This window comes from Anser brachyrhynchus (genome assembly GCF_964034855.1).
Source record: "Anser brachyrhynchus genome assembly, chromosome: 6".
In the NCBI taxonomy this organism is placed as follows: domain Eukaryota; kingdom Metazoa; phylum Chordata; class Aves; order Anseriformes; family Anatidae; genus Anser; species Anser brachyrhynchus.
In genome coordinates this window covers 22,094,809-22,112,878 of record NC_137700.1, presented here as the reverse complement: position 1 = coordinate 22,112,878, position 18,070 = coordinate 22,094,809, and the positions used below count along the sequence as shown (strand labels likewise).

The following is an 18,070-nucleotide window of genomic DNA, read 5'->3' as shown; positions in this document are numbered from 1 at the left end:
AAATTAGCAGCAAGTTTGAGCCTATTTTAGAAATAATTGGGGAGTGGGAGGGTGTCCCACTCCACCCACTTGAAAATCCATCCTTGTCGTGGCTCTTTACACAGAGGACCTTAAAATCAGCAGTTTGGCACAAAGCAGGTGAGATGCTCAAGCAGCCATCAACCAGGTGAAGGCATTTCAGTATTTAACAGAGATAAAGACACAAGCCTAAGTCAAACTGAACCCAGCTGTGGTCCTAGAGCATTTCTCTCGTTCAGCACCAGGCTGTAGGTGGGGTAACTATCAAGGCAACAGAAGGCCATCCGGTCACATCCCCAGTGAAGACGGGGAAAACTTCCAAAAAAGCTGCCAGATCCATTTCTTGTTCTGAAGCTCTCACAACAAATGCTGCCTTTAAAGTCAGCCTCGTTGAAGATGAAAGCTGAACACATGCACATGATCTCCACTCCCAATGCAATTTGGGTAACAAACAGATTAATCACTGACAATTACACTTTTTAAGTGCAAAGTGCACATCCCAAGGAAGCAAACCAAGCAAAACACAAGTCTCCATCTTCTTGTATTGTTCTAGAACAACCACTGGATTTCTAAAAATACCAGTTAGGGGTGGTTTATTTAATTTTTAAGCAGTTTTAATACTTACCTATCAAGACATGTAATGGTAAGCATTTAAATGACCTTATTTGTAGTGAGGTTGCTTATAAACATTTTTCCATTCTGCCAGAAGTATGAGATAACCCAACAGGGGTAGGGCAGTGGATATTTTACCCAAACTAGGTTTTGGAAGCGATACAAAGCCAGATCTGTACTTTGTAATGCACATAACTTGTGTATTCTGAAGGACACTAGTATCATTGTGACTCAGCTCTTGTTTTATGAAAATCTGAGTATAATAAAATCAAGTTTTGATCAGGCAGAAGTCCTTGTGCCTTGCTTAAAACAGATACATCTTGTCAAAAAGGGATTAAATTGAAGCATAGTAACAACAGGGAGGCAGTTTCAATCACAGTTTGTCAGCATGTGACAGTCTCATATAAACGTTCAGAAAATAATTCTTATTGCTCTACTGAATGAGATGGGGAAAAATAGGACGAGAGGTTGGAAAGTAATATGACGGGGAGGGACAAGCGACGCTTAGGAGCAGAGGGAATCTGCAGGTTGCCAAGCTAGCAATAAAGCTGAGGGGCAGGACAGGGAACCCCACAGATCTAAGAGATACTAATGCACAAAACTGGGTATTTAGGGAGGACTGTGCTCACAAGAGAACATGCCCCAGAATGTCGAAGAAGGAAGAAGACAAAGTCTGGAGAAAGAGGAAGGAACAAAGGGGTGTTTCTTCCCCCCCTTCCTCCAGCCTCTTTACCTTTAAACAGATGAACATATTAAATTCAGAGAGTCTGGATTCTCATACCTCACCCCATTCCTCACATGTCATGTGCCTGAAATGAAGCCTACAGTAGAGAATTGCAGCTTTGGAGTTTCCTACCTAACAGCTTGGACTCCTCCCCAGACCTACTGCTTCGCCTTAGTATTTTCAGAATGGGTTAGTCTGAAAATGATCTTATTATGAAGGACACTACCAACCTCCCACGCCAACACGACACACCCTGGGATTCTCAGTTCCAAAACCATTGCTACATATACAATAAAAAATACAAACAAAAAGTCATCATCATTATTTCCAATAAAAATCAATTAGGCAATGTAAATGGTGCCTACCCACAAGAAACAGTAACAGGCCAATAAGGGATGGAACCACATTTTATTTCCCGTTATTTGTAGTATAACTCAACTGTTTTTTTGTGTTTTTTTTTTTGAAAGTCAGACCAGTTATTGCTTTAATTTAGTTGTTGTTCTAAAAACAACTTCAAAGTCTCATTTCCTACAAACTAATTTCACTAAGCAGACAAATTAAAATATTTACACTTGTTCTTATTAAGGGTCTCCTATATAAGCAAGCACGTTCAATCAGCATGAGCTGTCTAATTACAAGACCTACTGGTCGACTGAACTGCAAATGTGGTTATGTTTAAGAGAAAACTGGAGTACGATGAAACACACAGGTCTTGCTGATCCAGTTGGAGGAGGTGCATCGATTCGGCAGGTAAGCGAGAGGATTTACTCCAGGAGTGCAGACGGAGCTTAAGTTGCAAAGAACTATGTAAGAACACATGGAACTCTGCAAAAAGTACAGTTTCTTGGAATATTTTCAGTAATTAAACTGGCAGGGTCTCACCTACAGCAAACGGCTTCTGTTGGGAGTGACATTAAGAGTGTTCATGGGTGCAGAGGAGGAACCTTTGCAGATAATTCAAGCCCAGAGAAAAAGATGTCAGTAGAGTTATGGCAAATCCTGTGCAGCAAAGGTGGCTGCCTTAGGTGTCTTCATGGTAATCAGAAGAGAGAAGCCCAAATTTACAAGTTTATGCAAACTTTACATTTTAATGCATGCACATTTACAATTAAGGTCTGAATATTCATGACCGAAGAGCTTTACTACAGAATAAATTCACTGAGCATTTACTTTATAATCTTCTGCACTCAGCAATACAAACAAATCCTGCCTTATCCCCCAAATTAGGGTGAAAGCTACCACATCCAAGAAAGCAATGTCTTATTCACAGTCTCAGTGCACTGCCTCACTTAGATATAAGGGATTAGTTTCAGTGGAATTGGTAAATTTGTTCTGTGAAATCTGGACACGAGATGGAGATCACATATCATAACGTTCTTGAAAACCTGACTTTCCTTACTCTGATTCTGTTTACATATCAAAACACTAATTTATCAAATAAATTCACACAGATGTATCCCCGCTCATCATGACTCCCTCAAAATAACCACTAAAGCACAAGAAGGACCAGTACGGGAGTTGGCTCTGCTCAATATGCCTGCTCTATGGCCACAAACCGACACACAAATGCAGACAGACACAACTGTCCCTGATTTTAAGAGTTCGGCCCAGTATCATTGGAGTTATCTACTCTAGGAAAATCCTGAAGACCAAGTCACTGTCACAGAGGGGATGCCAGCTGTGCCAGTGCCCTTCCACAAGGGCTTGCCTGCCCTTCCCCAGGCCTGCCCTCCCCAGATGTGAGCCTTACACCACCCCTTGGAGGAGTGCACCAGTCAGTGTTCACGTTCAGGTCGGTCAAGTCGTTGCTGCCTCGTAGACCATGCCTGCAATTATACGTTCCAGGCAATACAACAGGAGTCTGACACACAATATCTCGTGGGACAAAGAGTAAGGCTTGAGCAAAAAGAGCCTGGCATGTCCCAAGCTGGGATCTGGGATCTCTTGTCCCAAAAGATGGCTTCCTGCCTCATTCAGCACACGGGCCTTAAAGGAGGATGAAGCTTGCTCCTCATACATTTATTTCAGAAATTTAACTTGCCTCTTCCCAAAGAGAAATAGGTCTTCTGCCGACTCAAAGCACTGCTGGTGGCATGCCAGGATGCCCCGTCAGACGTGTTTTGAAGAACTCCTCAGAGGAAATAATGGCTGAGCTCCTCTTCAAAGACACCAACGACAGCTCCTTTCCCTTTAGGACCACTGCAGAACCTGGCACCAGAGCTCTCAACCAAAAGCATTGACTTTTCATAAAGCAAGCAAACAAATGACTTCTGTTCTGAGGAGCAAAGGGTTTCCCAGGCGGCCCTTAGGCAAGCACCTGTTTGCATTCTTCCTCCTCCACTGCATGTGTGCAGCATAAGGCTCCGGAAATGATAAATGGGCTCCGTGTATTCAAATATGCATTTTCTGCAGTTAATTTACTGCCTGACAGTCATACATCAGGTTCTGAAACCATTTTATTTTTAAAGTAGCCTCTTAAAGTGATTTTTGAGGCCCTCCAGTTACTCAAATTTTTGTAGCAAAGGCCGTGTTAAACTGAATTAAAGACAGTAACTAATAGATGGGTCCTGTGCAGCACAAAAACAGCTGAAAGAACTTGTGTCTGCCCAGTCCTGGTGACAAAGTGAATCGCACAGTTGTGCTTTTCAAAGGAAAATCCATATTTAAAATGTAATCTCCACGCCAGTGTAATGATAAAGACAATTTAAATAGGTAAGGCCGTTCCTTATATCCTGATAGGGAAAAAAAAAAAGTTTTCCCTTATGAAGTGAAACACATAGTTAACAAAATCTTCTTATTAGCCTCATTATTTAATTTCAGCTGCCAGCACCAAGTACTAATGGACTGCCACCACCCTCCGCTGCTGCAGACCCAGCAGTTGTGCAGCTGCAGGTGGGACAGCCCAGCTTACTGAACCAGTGGAAAATACACCCAGCAACTCCAACTGCTCACGTGGGTTTTTGGTTTGATGTGCAAAAGAATTCAGGAGCACAAAGCAAGGAGATGGAAGAGCAGGAGCACCCCAGGACCCTGGCTAGCTAAGTACAGTCTGACGCGGTAGGACTAGGAGCACTCTGTTTAGTTTGCTCAACCAAGATAATATATGCAATTACGTGAGTAACTGCATGAATCCGTTCACATTTTTAAATGTTTTTAAATATTACTTAGAGAGGAAATCTGCATCCCTACTCTGCATCCTGAAACTCAGAATTATTTACATATTTGCAGAGTAAATTTCCACAAACGGCTATATTTCTGACAGCATTAAGGGTTTAGTAAGAGCAGCAATGAAGTCATTCATTTCACCAACTTCACTTTTCAGGTGCAGCAGGAGATGATTCTCCAACACCTTCAGCACAGCCAGGCAGGCCGTCAGGCTCACCTGGCATTCTGCTACTGCGGGCGGCTGCCCACGTGGTCAGTTTTGCATCCTTCTGCATTCAAGGTAATGTATTCAGCAGCCACCGTGCTCTATGTTCAACACAACCCGACTGCAGCGCTCAGCTGTGCTCTTATCAAACACCAGGGTGATGTTTTTGATATCTAGTGAACAGTCCTCAAGCAAGTCAGTTATTTCCTTGATTTCTCCCTACCGTGTACTTTGCTCCAGACAAGCCTATACTTCTACGTATAGAAGTATAGAGGAGGAAACGTTGATACAGCCCTTCAAGGGTCTTCGTTGGCTTAAGGAAGAAAAGCAATACATACTACCTTATATCCAAACCTAAATGGTAATTTCTTCCCCTCCATCTACATGTTAATTTGGACTGCAACAAAAATGCTAACAATACATGTCTCCAAGTTTCCCAAGCATGTCATCTTTGTTCTGCAGAGGCATTCCTGCTAGAGAGTCTCATACTCTAAGAAAAGATCTTGCTGGCAGATTAGAAGTGAACAAAAACCATTGAGCTGTCAGTGACGGTCACATTTGCCACAGAGCAGCTGTCAATGGCACATGTCCTGTTCAGGAGGTTATAGCAGTCAAAATAAAGCAAAAAAGTGGTAACTAGAAGCTTATTAGAACATGACATCATACTGCTTTGGTGCAAAGTTCAAATCCACCCATACTTTTGAAAAAAAAAGCTTTTAAAAAAATCAAAACAGTTCCTTCCTATTGTAACAAATATTAAAATGTAAGTATTGGTTCCATACCAAACGCAAGGGGAATTCAAACGTTGATATTTTGGGAAGTAAATAAGCCAAATAAGTAAATAAGAGATAGGATGGGATAACAGTTACTGGAAGCCCCCCCAGTTCACAACTATGTCCTTTATGACAGATATACACTAAGACTAAACCACTAAAGATTAGCAAGTCTGCTAATTGTCAATTCTTCTGCTGGATTGGTTTGTGGCATCAGAGCACACACAGATAGAGTTTAAATTCAGCAGCCTTCTCCACTGACCAAAAGATTGCTGCTAACTTTTTTTTTGTCTAGTCAAATACACTATGCCTAAAAGAAAAAAAGAGATTGCATCCTGGGCTTCCACCTTCCTCCTCACTGCTTCTTTTAGCCTGAGAGTTTGACTTGGAATTTATCAGAACATCACTAAAAAAAAATAAATAAAAGCCACTGTAGCTGGCCTAATTTTACATATTGCAAGGCTGTAACTGACATTTCTACTTTCATAGAAATTTGTCTTTTTTGTCAGTTTGTAACTGACATTACTACTTTTACTTACCCATATGTATTACTTAAATAAAATGATACATTTTATATTATATATGTGTAAGATAAATAAAATGCATCTTTTGTAAATGTGTGTGTGTATATATATATATATACACACACACACAAACGTAACATACATACACATATAATGCATCGCAACACACAAATACGCAGCATTTCTCCTGCTTGGAAAAGAGCAAACCAGAGGCAGCAGAAACAGAAAACCACATTTCTTTCTTTACAAGGAAAAAATATCCACCACAGTACCCATTCATCCAGTCTTGCATCTATTCTGGCATGCCACACAGCTGAGCAATACAACAACGCAGACAATGAAATCCATGGGAGAAAACACTGCATTTTCCAATGGTATACTGAGACAAATGTGGTAACTCTAACAAGAAAATTTTTCCTTTAATATATTTTTGGTGTTTGTTTTTAATACAAGGGGACTACAGGAGATGTAAAGTATTTGCATTTCATCAACAAAAAAATAATCTCACCATGACCTGCCTGCTACCACAACACACAAAATACGCTTCAGTAGGGGAAGCAACTCGAACAGAGACAGCAAAGCACAATTGGCAGAGCAAGGGGCTGGCAGGAGGCCACTTGGCCACCGAACTCAAATGCCAGCAAGCACACTCGGGAGAGGCATTTCAGCCGAAAGGAGGACGCAGCAGGACTTCCAGGATCAGGAGAGGAAGGAGAACCCAGGTGCAAGGGCAGCTTTCAGAAACACGTTTGTTTAGGTTAGCAAGCAAAAACCGAAACAGGGAATTATTGCTGTCTAACGATCCTTTGGCTGAAGAGTAGAAACACCAGAGATGGAAACACATTACCTGAACTGAAAGATTACGCAGGCACTGCCAGCTAGCCATGAATAAACTCAGGGCAGGAACGAAACAACAGCAAGTGAACAAACGAGATTCTGGGAAAGCTCTCTTGTAAGTGTAGCAAGAAAGAAGTCTAAACATTTCCAAGATAGTCTGGTATAAAGTTTTTAAGGCTTATTTGTAACATTGTCAATTGCTATGGCTGGGAAAAGATTTGATGGCTTAGGATGTCAAGCAAAAACATCCAAAATACAGAAACTGATGGCTAATGGAGCAAAATGCAGTAATATTGGCATGCAACTAACCAAATATGCACTGCTACAACCATGAAAACAGCTCATTTGCATGCTAGATGCAAAGAAATAAGTTATAATTTATGCCATAATTGATTTTCCTGTTTGTATTCATGATTGTTGTGCTGTTAAAATAATTATGCTATTCTTAAATTGCAATTGCTAAAAGAGTGCATCTGTCATATCTGCTATATGTTAGATTACAAATTTTGACAGTGCAAATTCAAGTAACTCTACTGGTATGGTACAAGTCATGCCAAAACACTTTCCTGCAATGAGTTAAGTATGGAACATAGCTTTCTTTTTAGCTTCGAGAAATACATTTCAAAAGATTTTTTAAAATGCATTGCCTACTTAGCTATATGATATTTGTTGAGTAACCAATATCCTACCCTGGCTTAAATTAATTTCCATGTATTTTTTCCTCTATTATATCATTATGGCATTTATACAGAGAACAAAGATAACAGGAACACTTTTAACTAAATTCACTTCCCTGAATACAGGAAGAAAAATAAATTAATTCCTGAGTTTGCATCATAAGTGGTTCAGCTACATATTCCTCAAGCAATGGTATTTGGTATGGCATATATATTTCTGAACCTTTCCCCCAGTGAAGTAATAGTACTCTTGGCTATATTCAAACTGATATTCACTGAAAATCAAGGCACCCTCTGTTCAGGCTGTATAACAAGAGAACTTCAATGATAAAAACCTGTTTGGGTTATGTGCTAAATTCAATGGCACAAGCTAAAACATACAAAAAAAGCAGGAAGAAAATCATTACGTGGCCACCCTAGCAGGGATCACTACAAATCCATCTGAAACATTGGATTAAACACAAAACACCACATTTCAAGAATCTAAGTTAATGCACTAACGGGAAGCCCGTAAAACCCTGGTAGTGTCTGCATACTGCCTTCAAAGAGGTGGACAGCTGGAGTAGACAGATTATTAGCTCTAAGTTGTCCACAATATTTAGACCCGTTTACAATATTCTGTATTTTCAGGTCTTCCCCACTTCCTGGTGACAGGAAGAAAAGTTTTATCGGCAAGTTTTCATGGAATTACTGCAAACATTAAACAGAAGCAGCAGATAAAAAGTCAAAACAGCACACGGAAATTTGAAAAACAAAAATCTAATCAGCTGAGTTTCTGCTGCCATTGCTATCTGTCACTGATGCAAATTTCATTACTCTAGATGACTCTTAAAACAGAGCGAAGAAGCCGCAGGGCTTCTCTCCTACCACGTGATCCCATCAGACAGCGTTACCAACAGATCAATAACTGCTGAGGTACAGGCTTCACAGCCTTTCTAAGTCAGGAAGCCACTATGTGTTACAGGCACATTACCATTAATGAACAATAGCTTCATGTATAACTGTGGACAAGTATCTTTCCCTTCCTCTAAAGCAACTGTAACAAAAAGGTACAAATCTGCAGTTTTTGAAACAGAAGATGGACCAAGGTACCTCCATCTGTAATTCTGTATTACTACAGATAACTGGAGGAACAGATTTCTGGTATTTTTAATTAAATTTAACAGAGATGTGGCACCAATAGCTCATGCTCTTTCTTACAAGATCACTTTAGTATTTTTGAAGTCCTCTTTTTAAGAATTAAAAATTAAGAATTCTCTGAAACCACTGTTTCCAGTGCTGTAACTATCCACTTACAAGTAAAGCAAGGTAAGGTAACTCTTTCAATAAATAAGAAAAAAATTACAATGTTAGCATCCAATGCTAACTCTTTACTGTACCCTATCTTCCCTACCACTTGTTCATTTGATAACTCCTGGGGGACAAAGCAAATCACAGAATCATCCCATCCCTCCCACAGCAAAAGCCTTACCTTCATCGTTCTGGGCCAAGGAACCCGCTAAGACAGTAGCGAGTGCAATCCCTACAGCTAACCACTTCCAGAGACAAAACCGCTGTAGCATTTTTTGTCACACTTCACTCAAGGCAGATCTGAAAAAACAAAGATTTGATACATGCATTAGTCAACCACCCCTACAAAGGTGACTGTAAACTATTCCATAGCTATGGATGCATATAGGGCATATACAATGTTGAACTGTTATGGACCATACCTGTTAAACAAGTAAGCTTAATCCCATTAACATTAAAACATACAAATGTACATTAATTTGATAATCACGTACGCACAGCCTACCAAGCAAGAATCTTGCATTTGCTTTATTAAGTTGTAATTTCCATAAAATTATTATTTTATATTTTTTTACTCTTCCTGCTTCAGCTTTATGCTTCACAGTACTTTGAAGAAGTGACCCTATGGGAGAAGTTCTGCTTATTAAAACTGATGTTTAATTGCAAGAGTCAGCAGAGACCCAGCATCCAAACCCAGTGCCCGGCAGAACATCTCCCAGCAAAAACATGAGTGAACCCAGTAAATGGCCTCCTCCAATAATGCTGTAGGTAAGTGTCCAGCAGGGGAGGAAAAAAAAAAAACACAAACAAAAAAACAGAACAAATCAAAACAAAATCAGAAGAATAAATTGGCCAAGACAGGTCTGGATGAACAAAGACAGGTTTGGATGAATTCCAGAGCATATTTAGAATGAGTAACATTAGAAAGTTATATAAAACTGTTTTATTGCTCCAATAAAGAGAATTAACATATTTCTGTAGCCCAGAACTGAATTATTTAAAAATATTCCTACACATTAAAAAACATTGTGACAAATACAATGAACTTCCTAGCAACAGAAGCATGAAATGGGGAGAGAGTTACAGCATTATAAAAACAAGCTATTGTATAAAAAGGGTTTAAGTGCTGTCAGTTTTCCCAAGCAAAGCACTTGACTCAGATTTCATTGCCAGTTTCCGCTTATAACTTCCCATTGTGGTTACAAAAGCCCTGTATCTCATTCCAAGTCAAACAAACAGACTGCTTCCCCCTCACTTCACAGCTCCAGCACTAACACAGCCCGATCCGCCTGGTGGCACAGTGCTGGGGTTCTGCTGTCATTTCCTTCCACGGACCCAGCTTATAGAAAAACACAAACGTACGGACAGGGTCTAATTCGCACCACAAAACTATGCCACCAACTTAGGGCATACAGACATCCTTTGGGATCACACTCTGCTAATCCACACCAAAAGGATGTAGGGTTTCCACCAACAGAAAAGTTTCATTAGGTATTGTAAAAGACGGGAATTTCTCCAAGATCTGAACTTACTCCAAGTTGTATCAACTTGCAAAACATTTTGGTTAATAAGAAGGAAATAGCGCTACGATCTAAACCTGTTCCTCTTCAAAAAACACCCCAACAAGTGTTAGTGCTCTGCAGGAAGAAGCCAGAATTTTCAAAAAGGATAAAGAAAGCAAGCAGTGAAGTTTAATGAACTAGATTCAGAGGACCGTATTTACTGAAATATTTACCGTCCCTAGTTTTGCCTGCTTCCCAGCACAAGTCACACAGGGTGCAGGGATGCCTTAGGCTCCCTTATACATCGATCAAAGCTCCTTTCTTCTTTCCAAAGGCCAAGGAGATCACCTCTGACTTTTTTGCTTTCCAGGGATTTTAATACTAAAGCTCACTACTAAAAGAGTGCTATGAAAATAAAAATGGAGGGGGGGGGGATGGCAGAGCACATTCACCACTCCACCCCTCACTAAGGCATTAAAGATGATGAGGAGCCTTCCCACTCCTGATCTGGGTTGATGTCTGGCTCCTGCCACCCTGGCCAGTGCAGGCCATCAGCTGCAACGTGCAGCAGCTTCAGGAAGAACATAAATACCACACATCCAGCATGGAGGCTCTAGGTAGCAGTGTGAATCTTGGGGGGACTGTGTGTTTGCATTTCAGCTGCACAAACATCAGTCTGACAGGACAGCTCATGATTATGTGAGTCAGTGAATCCAGGCCAAGCAACAGGATCTACGTACCATGAACATGTGCCCATCTTCCTCCTCCCTCCTCCGCTGCCGGCACTCCTACAACAGTCTCTGTCCCTAGCTCCAGGGGAAACAGCTCAAGTAAGAACTTCAGACTTTTCCTAATGGGGCTATAGTTCCCACCCACAAGAGGACACCAGAATTGTTAGCAGAGATCTCACAATCCGTTTGGCCAACTTTCTGTTATAAGCCTGTTAATGCTGCTAGGAAAAGGAAGCTTCGGGCTCATAAACATGTTACCAATAAATTGGAAAGCATGTAACTGCTAGACGAATAGAGCAGCTAGTCCTCAAGGAAATAGAAAGGAAAAAAAGGAATCCCCCCCCAGAAGCATGCGCAAGACTTTGTGCTGGTCAAAAGTGGCTTTTTCCCCCTTTACTTACCCTAGTAACCAAAAAGCTCACGTGCACTGTCACTTCCATTTAGCCAACTCAGAAGTAATTCTGGATTCTGCAACGGCATCTTCGAAGGACAGAAGCTACTTCCACCATACTATATTCTAGGCTGACTACTTTTAAATCAAGGCTGAGAGCATCTACATTGCCAAGATGGTTATTAAACAAATACAAATGTCAAGATCAAGCTTGCTGGATGCTTTTGAGAATGCAAACATCTCAATACTTCACCAGTTTTTCCTCCCACATTCACAGGAGATCCTAAAAGCATTGGGCCCCATTGCTTTTAAGTTTAAACACATAGCATTATTATTGCACGAGGTGACATTTACTGTCAAGTGCCTCCAACCTCTTAACATCTCAAAAATGGAGACAGGTGGTTGTTCAAGAGACTAATTTAGTTTCTTCAGCTTGGCCTAATAAAGATCACAGGCATATGCAGACTGAGTGTGCTCCAAGTCCTAGAACGAAATGTCCATACACACACTTCAGAGACCTCAAATATTTAAATTTACAACCTCGGGAAAAAAAAAAAAAAGAAAATCCACACCTCCAAATCACGACGTCCTATTTTTGAAAGAGCTATTCAGAGCTCAGCTGACGTTCTTGAGTCAAGTCTACTCTAGAGAGATTTCAGGACAGAATCTTGGCAGGCTTATTTTTGATTTTGATGAAAAGTCAAGTAAAACATGAGAACAGCAGCACTGCTACTCTAAGAATAAGCATCTCTATATACAAGTGCATACAAATTGGCCTCCTTTTCTCCTCCAATTTATAATCGGAAAAAAAGCTGGTATGAAAACGTAGAAAGCAAGGATGCTCCTACCAAAGTTAAGCAGATTCTGCTAACTCACAAATAGCTCACAACCACCCAACAAGTTATTACACAGTTCCAAAAGGTCCACAGTCTATAAGAAATAGTGTTCAGCTGTAAATGCAGTCTGACATGGCAAAGGACAATTGTGAATTGCTAATAAAAGGAATATAGGAATATCTGTAAAGTAACGGCATATAGTAAGTCTTAAAAGATTAGGAAATCTAGGAAAATATACCAACATTGCTGCAGCAAAATTCTGAAGTTTGATATTACCACAGGCAATGAGAAGTTATATATTCACACACGAAAATCCTTAATGAAAAATAAAGAGAGTTGAGGTTTTGGGGAACTCCAATTTTTGGCATGTCTGTATCTTTTTTTTTTTTAAAAAAAAGCTTCAAAAATATTCTTGCAGGAGCATTCCACGTTTGACTGTACGTGTGTACTGAGACACAAAACGAGACAGAGGTCCCGAGAAACACAAGTACACCCGTGTTTCCCCAGAGGGGTGGCAGCACCAGCCGATCACTGGTGGTATTTGCAGCTCGACTGCAGCAGTGCCGTGATGGCACTCCAAGGAGCAATCACCACCTCTCCTCATGTCACTTCTGTTTTATTTTTATTATTATTTTAATCTTTCACCATTGTAGCTATTGAATCGCTCAAACTCCAGCAAGTCATCTATAAGACACATTTCAAAAAGTTTTAAGACAGGATAAAGGTGAATGGGAAAAAAAAAAAAAAGAAAAACAGAAATCAAATGAGTCATGGCATCCAAGCACCTGGAATATATTTAAGACCCAATGCTATTCTTGTAATCTTAAATACCTAAGATCCATTGTTATTGCAGTACTTAAAAACTCTACATTCATTTGAAGCTGACCAGAGAAACATGGACTTAATTAAAATAAATAGCCTTGGTCAGGGTAAAATAAGCAAATAATAAATACCAATGCAAATTTGTTCTTGGTAAGGAAATAATTGAAGTTAGAGAAGCCCTCTGAACTCAGGTATATGCTAATGCCATGCGTTGGAAGGAACTGATTCTTTATAAAATTTAACCTCAGAGAAAGATAGGCAAGGGAGAGGAAAAAAACAAAACTATTATAGATGTGGTTAAGAGGTAACAGAGAAAGAAAAACTGCTGTACAAATACCCAAACCCTGGCTAACATTGTCCCCACTGGTCTCCAGCAAATTTCCAAGCCAAAACTAGCGCTTAAGTTGCACCAGAACATGGTGTTTCTATGTTGTTTTTAATAAAAAAAAAAAAAAAATCTCAGCTTTGGACTGATTTTGCCCCAAGTCAGAGGCAGTTGGGTTATTCAGAGCCTAGCCAAGGCTCCCTACAAAGCGCAGAATGTAACAGCACCACAACATGAACATTGGCATAGCAGCAACTTGAATGCCTTCTTACCGCTAGCAGCAAAGTTGAACCCATCTTTGAGGCAAACACAGTTTATAACTCATTCTAAGAGGAGAAAGTACACACTTACAAATCACTAAGTACACGTAAACAAGCATTTGCCATTTAATATACGTCAAGAACAATAGCTCCTGTGAAATTACCATGGTTGGAAGAACAGTACAGCATGTTTATAAATGTTTAAATACCTATTTACATGAATGCTGTGATTTTACACAACCAACCAGAACTCCTTCAAGGATCAACAGTCACACATTTTGTTTATGGGTGTTGCCTTTTGAATATTACAATTGTGATAAAACATTCAGGTATAAAATAAATGACTTTTAGAAGTCTACGTACAGAATTCTTTAAAAACAGGAAAAATTATAGTGGACAGTTTTATTATGGGCTCATCTGTATTATTACCGATCAGATAAAATGCCTGATGATTGCAGACACAAAAACGGGGTCTCTGAAGTGCAAATGCTTGTGCTGTGATGGAACTGGTGCCATAATATATCAGAAATGTCAGCAGAAATGGTAAAAAAGCGTCTCTTACAGAAGCCAAATAGGAGATGAATTTTCTTTACAGTCTGACAGCGTTTGTGGCTAGGTTAAAGCTATGGTCCATTAACTATATGTCCCAAATGCTTTATTTCTGTTTCCGAAACAATTATGTTGAACTGTCAACAGAAGAAAACACTTCAAAAATACTTAAACATGCGAACAGACAAAAAGCACCTCTGGTTTGCCTCAGTGCTATTCTTAACGAGTGTCATGTCACTGGGTAGGCAGCCACAGCTGGCTTGACACATGCCATACCCCATGCAGGTGCAGCAGAGCGCCCACCCTCTCCTATTGCCGCCCCAACGGCACGGCACTGCTGCATTTACGCCTGCAAGCAGGTGGGACGTGCATGGCAGTGGTCAGTGCTGGGACCCGACACCCACACCGAGCACCTTGCAGGGTTTTCACCTCCCATCAGCAGGGTCACAGGGCTGAACGGCCATTTGCACATCTGGAGCACATCAGCTGGGGAACTACAGGGCTGGGGAACACCTTCAGTTAAGGCTTGACAAAAAAAAAAATTCCAGCTCACAAGCTCAGGGATGTCCTGGGAAATAAAAGATTAGCCTGCCAACTCCCGTGCCCACTCTCTGCACTTCCCAGAGAGCTGCCGAGCCCGCCTCAGCATCGGCGTGTGATCAGAGCCAGTGAAGGCAAAGCTTACCTTGGGGTTAAAGCCACGAGAGCTATTTACAGCTCCACTTCAGCACCCAGTGTGAATAACCGAATAACTCCGTTTACTGAAGTCAAACACCTGTTTATATGCTCTCCTGAAGAAGTTAAGCATATGCAAATATTTGGTTGAACTGGGGTTATATTGAATAGTTTACAGTACAAATACAATCCTTTCTCCAATTTTGCATGATCTAGTTTTAACTAGAACACTATCACAGTTTTTATTTTATGAATACTGCTTGAGCACTCCACATGGAAATATTTCAGCCTATGAACTCTTTGATATACTTAACCCCTCTTACATTAGCTAAGAAGATTTTCACGCTATAGAACTAGGACAAATTGTGTGGATTTTGTTACTGTCCTTTCCTTGATTGGATCCTTTCAATGATGTGAAGATTTTTAAGATTCAGTTTCAATAATCAAACATACTCACAACTCATTCCTTTTTCATGGGTGCTGGATCCATTCTTATGGATGTGTTCACTCTCATTACATTCAAGTAATCCCTGAATTCCTCCTTGCCCATTTTCCTCTAAGGCCTAACAGTTTTAATTATTCCCCTGCCCTACGTTCTTCTTACAAAAATGGCCACTTTCCCAACACAGTCACAGTCACTGCCACAGCAAGGTATTTCCAAGCCAATGGAGAACATCAGTAACAGCAAGTTACTTGCCTCCACGTTAGCAAAAAAAAAAACAATTTAAAACTTTAGTACAACAGTACCTCATCTACGTACAGCTGACCCCGTAGCAAAATTTAATTTTAGTTTTGCATTTAATGCAAAAGATGCACTTCAAAACGTAAAGAGTCACTTTTACTTCAACACTGAAATTCCTAAGTTTATTTCAGTGCTGCGTACCCCAAACCAAAGCGACTGGTATTCCCCTAACTCACCCTCAATAATGAAGATAATATTTTCCCTCCACACACCATTAATTTCCAGAGAAAAGACGGAAGATTACTAAGTATATGCAGGTTTGCTCAGAGAAATGTCAACTGTACCACCAAAAATAGAAAAAAGCTTTGACAGAGTAACTGAGGTAGAGATGGAGAGGGGTTTTTGCTTCCTGCTTCATCATTAGTTGCAATCGCTGGAGTTATTTTCTGTATTTTCTGAGAAGCAATCCAGCCATGAGATGGATTACATCCTCTTAATCGTGGGTGAGTAAACAGGATAGCCAATTCAGTCCTGTCTCCAGACCCTGGTTTTTAATGCAGAGGCACCACATATACATTCAGTACCCCAAAACTCTGCGTGCACTCAGCCTATACAACAACCCCACTCTCACGGGAGGCTGCCACTGCTTAATGCAAAGATGCTCCCAAGTTCAGGCCTGCATTGGGCTGTACATCTAAGACTGCTACCTGCAGGCAGTGGCTCTAGGATGAGGAGAGGGGAAAAATATCCTACAGCTCCTTACATCACTGCCAGAGGACTCTAAGAAGTAACATTAACTGCTTATCACAAAACCCTTAAATACTTCTGACTAATATAGATTATATATATATTTTTAAGTTAGTTCTTCAATAACCTTTGTCTTTACAAAATATGCCCACAAAGCTTAAATTATACATTAAAGTACTGGCTACTTTACTAGTTAATAATGGAAAGACAGCTTGATATAGAAATACAAAGATCAGTTTCACTGCTTCTACTGCAAGACAAGTATAGGACCATATCCCAGAAATCTCTCCATTCCTCCACTCCTGAAGCCTTCTCTCTTTCACTGGGCTCACTTAAGGCAGAGGAGCAAATCAGAGGTTTTCTCTAAGCAAAAACCGAGGAAGAACTTGGTTACCTTGCAGTGAAACAAACGTTGGATTTTTGAAACACCAGGATGGGCAGAAAGTTCAGGTTTCTCCCAGCTCCCACCCGAGCTCTCAAAGAGCAGGATTCTCACAGGGGCAGCCCAGATGAATCATATGTGGGGAAAAGCAAGTTCAGGCACAGGGAGTACAGCATGGTGGCAGAGCTGCAGCTGCAGGGCTGTCCCACAGGCTGCTTTGGTCACCCCAACACCTGGCCCCAGCATTCAGCTGCATCTCATTTGGACTTGAATTACCAAAAAAAAAAAGTCCAGGAATGACTTCTCGAAAGACAGATACTAAAAAGCCAATTGTAAGAGCATAGGTTCTGCACTGCCAGTTGCTTTTTTGTTCTTCAAGATCAGGGTTTGATAGCACCTGCCTCAGTACTGACTGGTCTCACATTTGCTGGGCAAACCCTGGTGAGCAATTACTGCAACGAGGTCAATTTCTGCTATGCAGCTCCCTTCCAAGAAGACCAGACAGTTCAGGGGGCTCATTCTGAGCACCACTACAGGAACCCAATTTCTGGCTGTAGGTATCTCTCCACACTCCCCAGGATGACTTCATCTTTTAGGACGATACAACCTTCAAACACACCCAGGCCGAACCACCCACACCTACAGAGTTCTGCCTGCAGCTCTCCTGTCCCTGCTGGATGGCACAGACCCACCAGAGGCTTATGTCCCTCTCACACCAGGCACGGTTCCCTCAGAGCACCTCTGAACACCCTCGAGGAAACCTGCCAGTTCTCAAGAGCTCAAGGCTTAAACCCCAACTTCCATTATGGCAACGGGCATGTCCACAACTGCGTTACGTGAATTTATTTTATTGGAGAAAATTACATTTTCTCAAGTCGGATTTATATGCTGCAGCTTCACTTCTCTGAACTCAGATGTAAATTTTGTAAAATAAATACATCGAACTTGTCAAAGCAAAGCCTATGTTTCTGTATGAAGTCAGAAGACGACTGATTCTCCTTGCCTGTTAGTCATCGCATGCCAAGAGTACTATTAAACACATCCTGGAGTAATTACAGCTTTTTATTAGCTCTGTTAAAATACTTCAAAAGGCATTTCAGAATTAAAATGCATATACATTTGCACACACTTAGCAGAAATTATATTCAGCTACCTGACTGTCAAGTAGAAGGGTGTGCAGTTATGCATTACTGGGCCAAAAGCTTTAAAAATAGTCCTAGCTTTCGAAGCTGGGACAGCTTACAAGTGCTAAGGCTGATTAAGGCAGATCAGAGTTTTTGTACATCTGCACTCCAACTCACAGACTACGTAAAAGTAAAGTTTAGAAGGTTTGAGATGTCTTC

General features: G+C 40.7%; 1 protein-coding gene across 29 annotated transcripts in view; it reads right to left on the bottom strand.

Moving 5' to 3' along the window:
- The window catches only part of PCDH15 (protocadherin related 15), a 539,977-nt gene that overhangs the window by 346,123 nt on the left and 175,784 nt on the right, over nucleotides 1-18,070 (bottom strand). For 27 of the 29 annotated variants that reach the window (XM_080598442.1, XM_080598431.1, XM_080598457.1 and 24 more), the window contains one exon: nucleotides 9,007-9,125. The exons of 1 other annotated variant lie outside the window; for it this stretch is intronic. In XM_080598442.1, coding sequence (XP_080454568.1) covers nucleotides 9,007-9,097 — 91 coding nt within the window. In that variant the 5' untranslated portion in view covers nucleotides 9,098-9,125. Of the gene's footprint in view, nucleotides 1-9,006; nucleotides 9,126-14,926; nucleotides 15,033-18,070 lie in introns of all 29 variants that reach the window. One more of the 29 variants, XM_080598456.1, reaches the window with a different exon arrangement.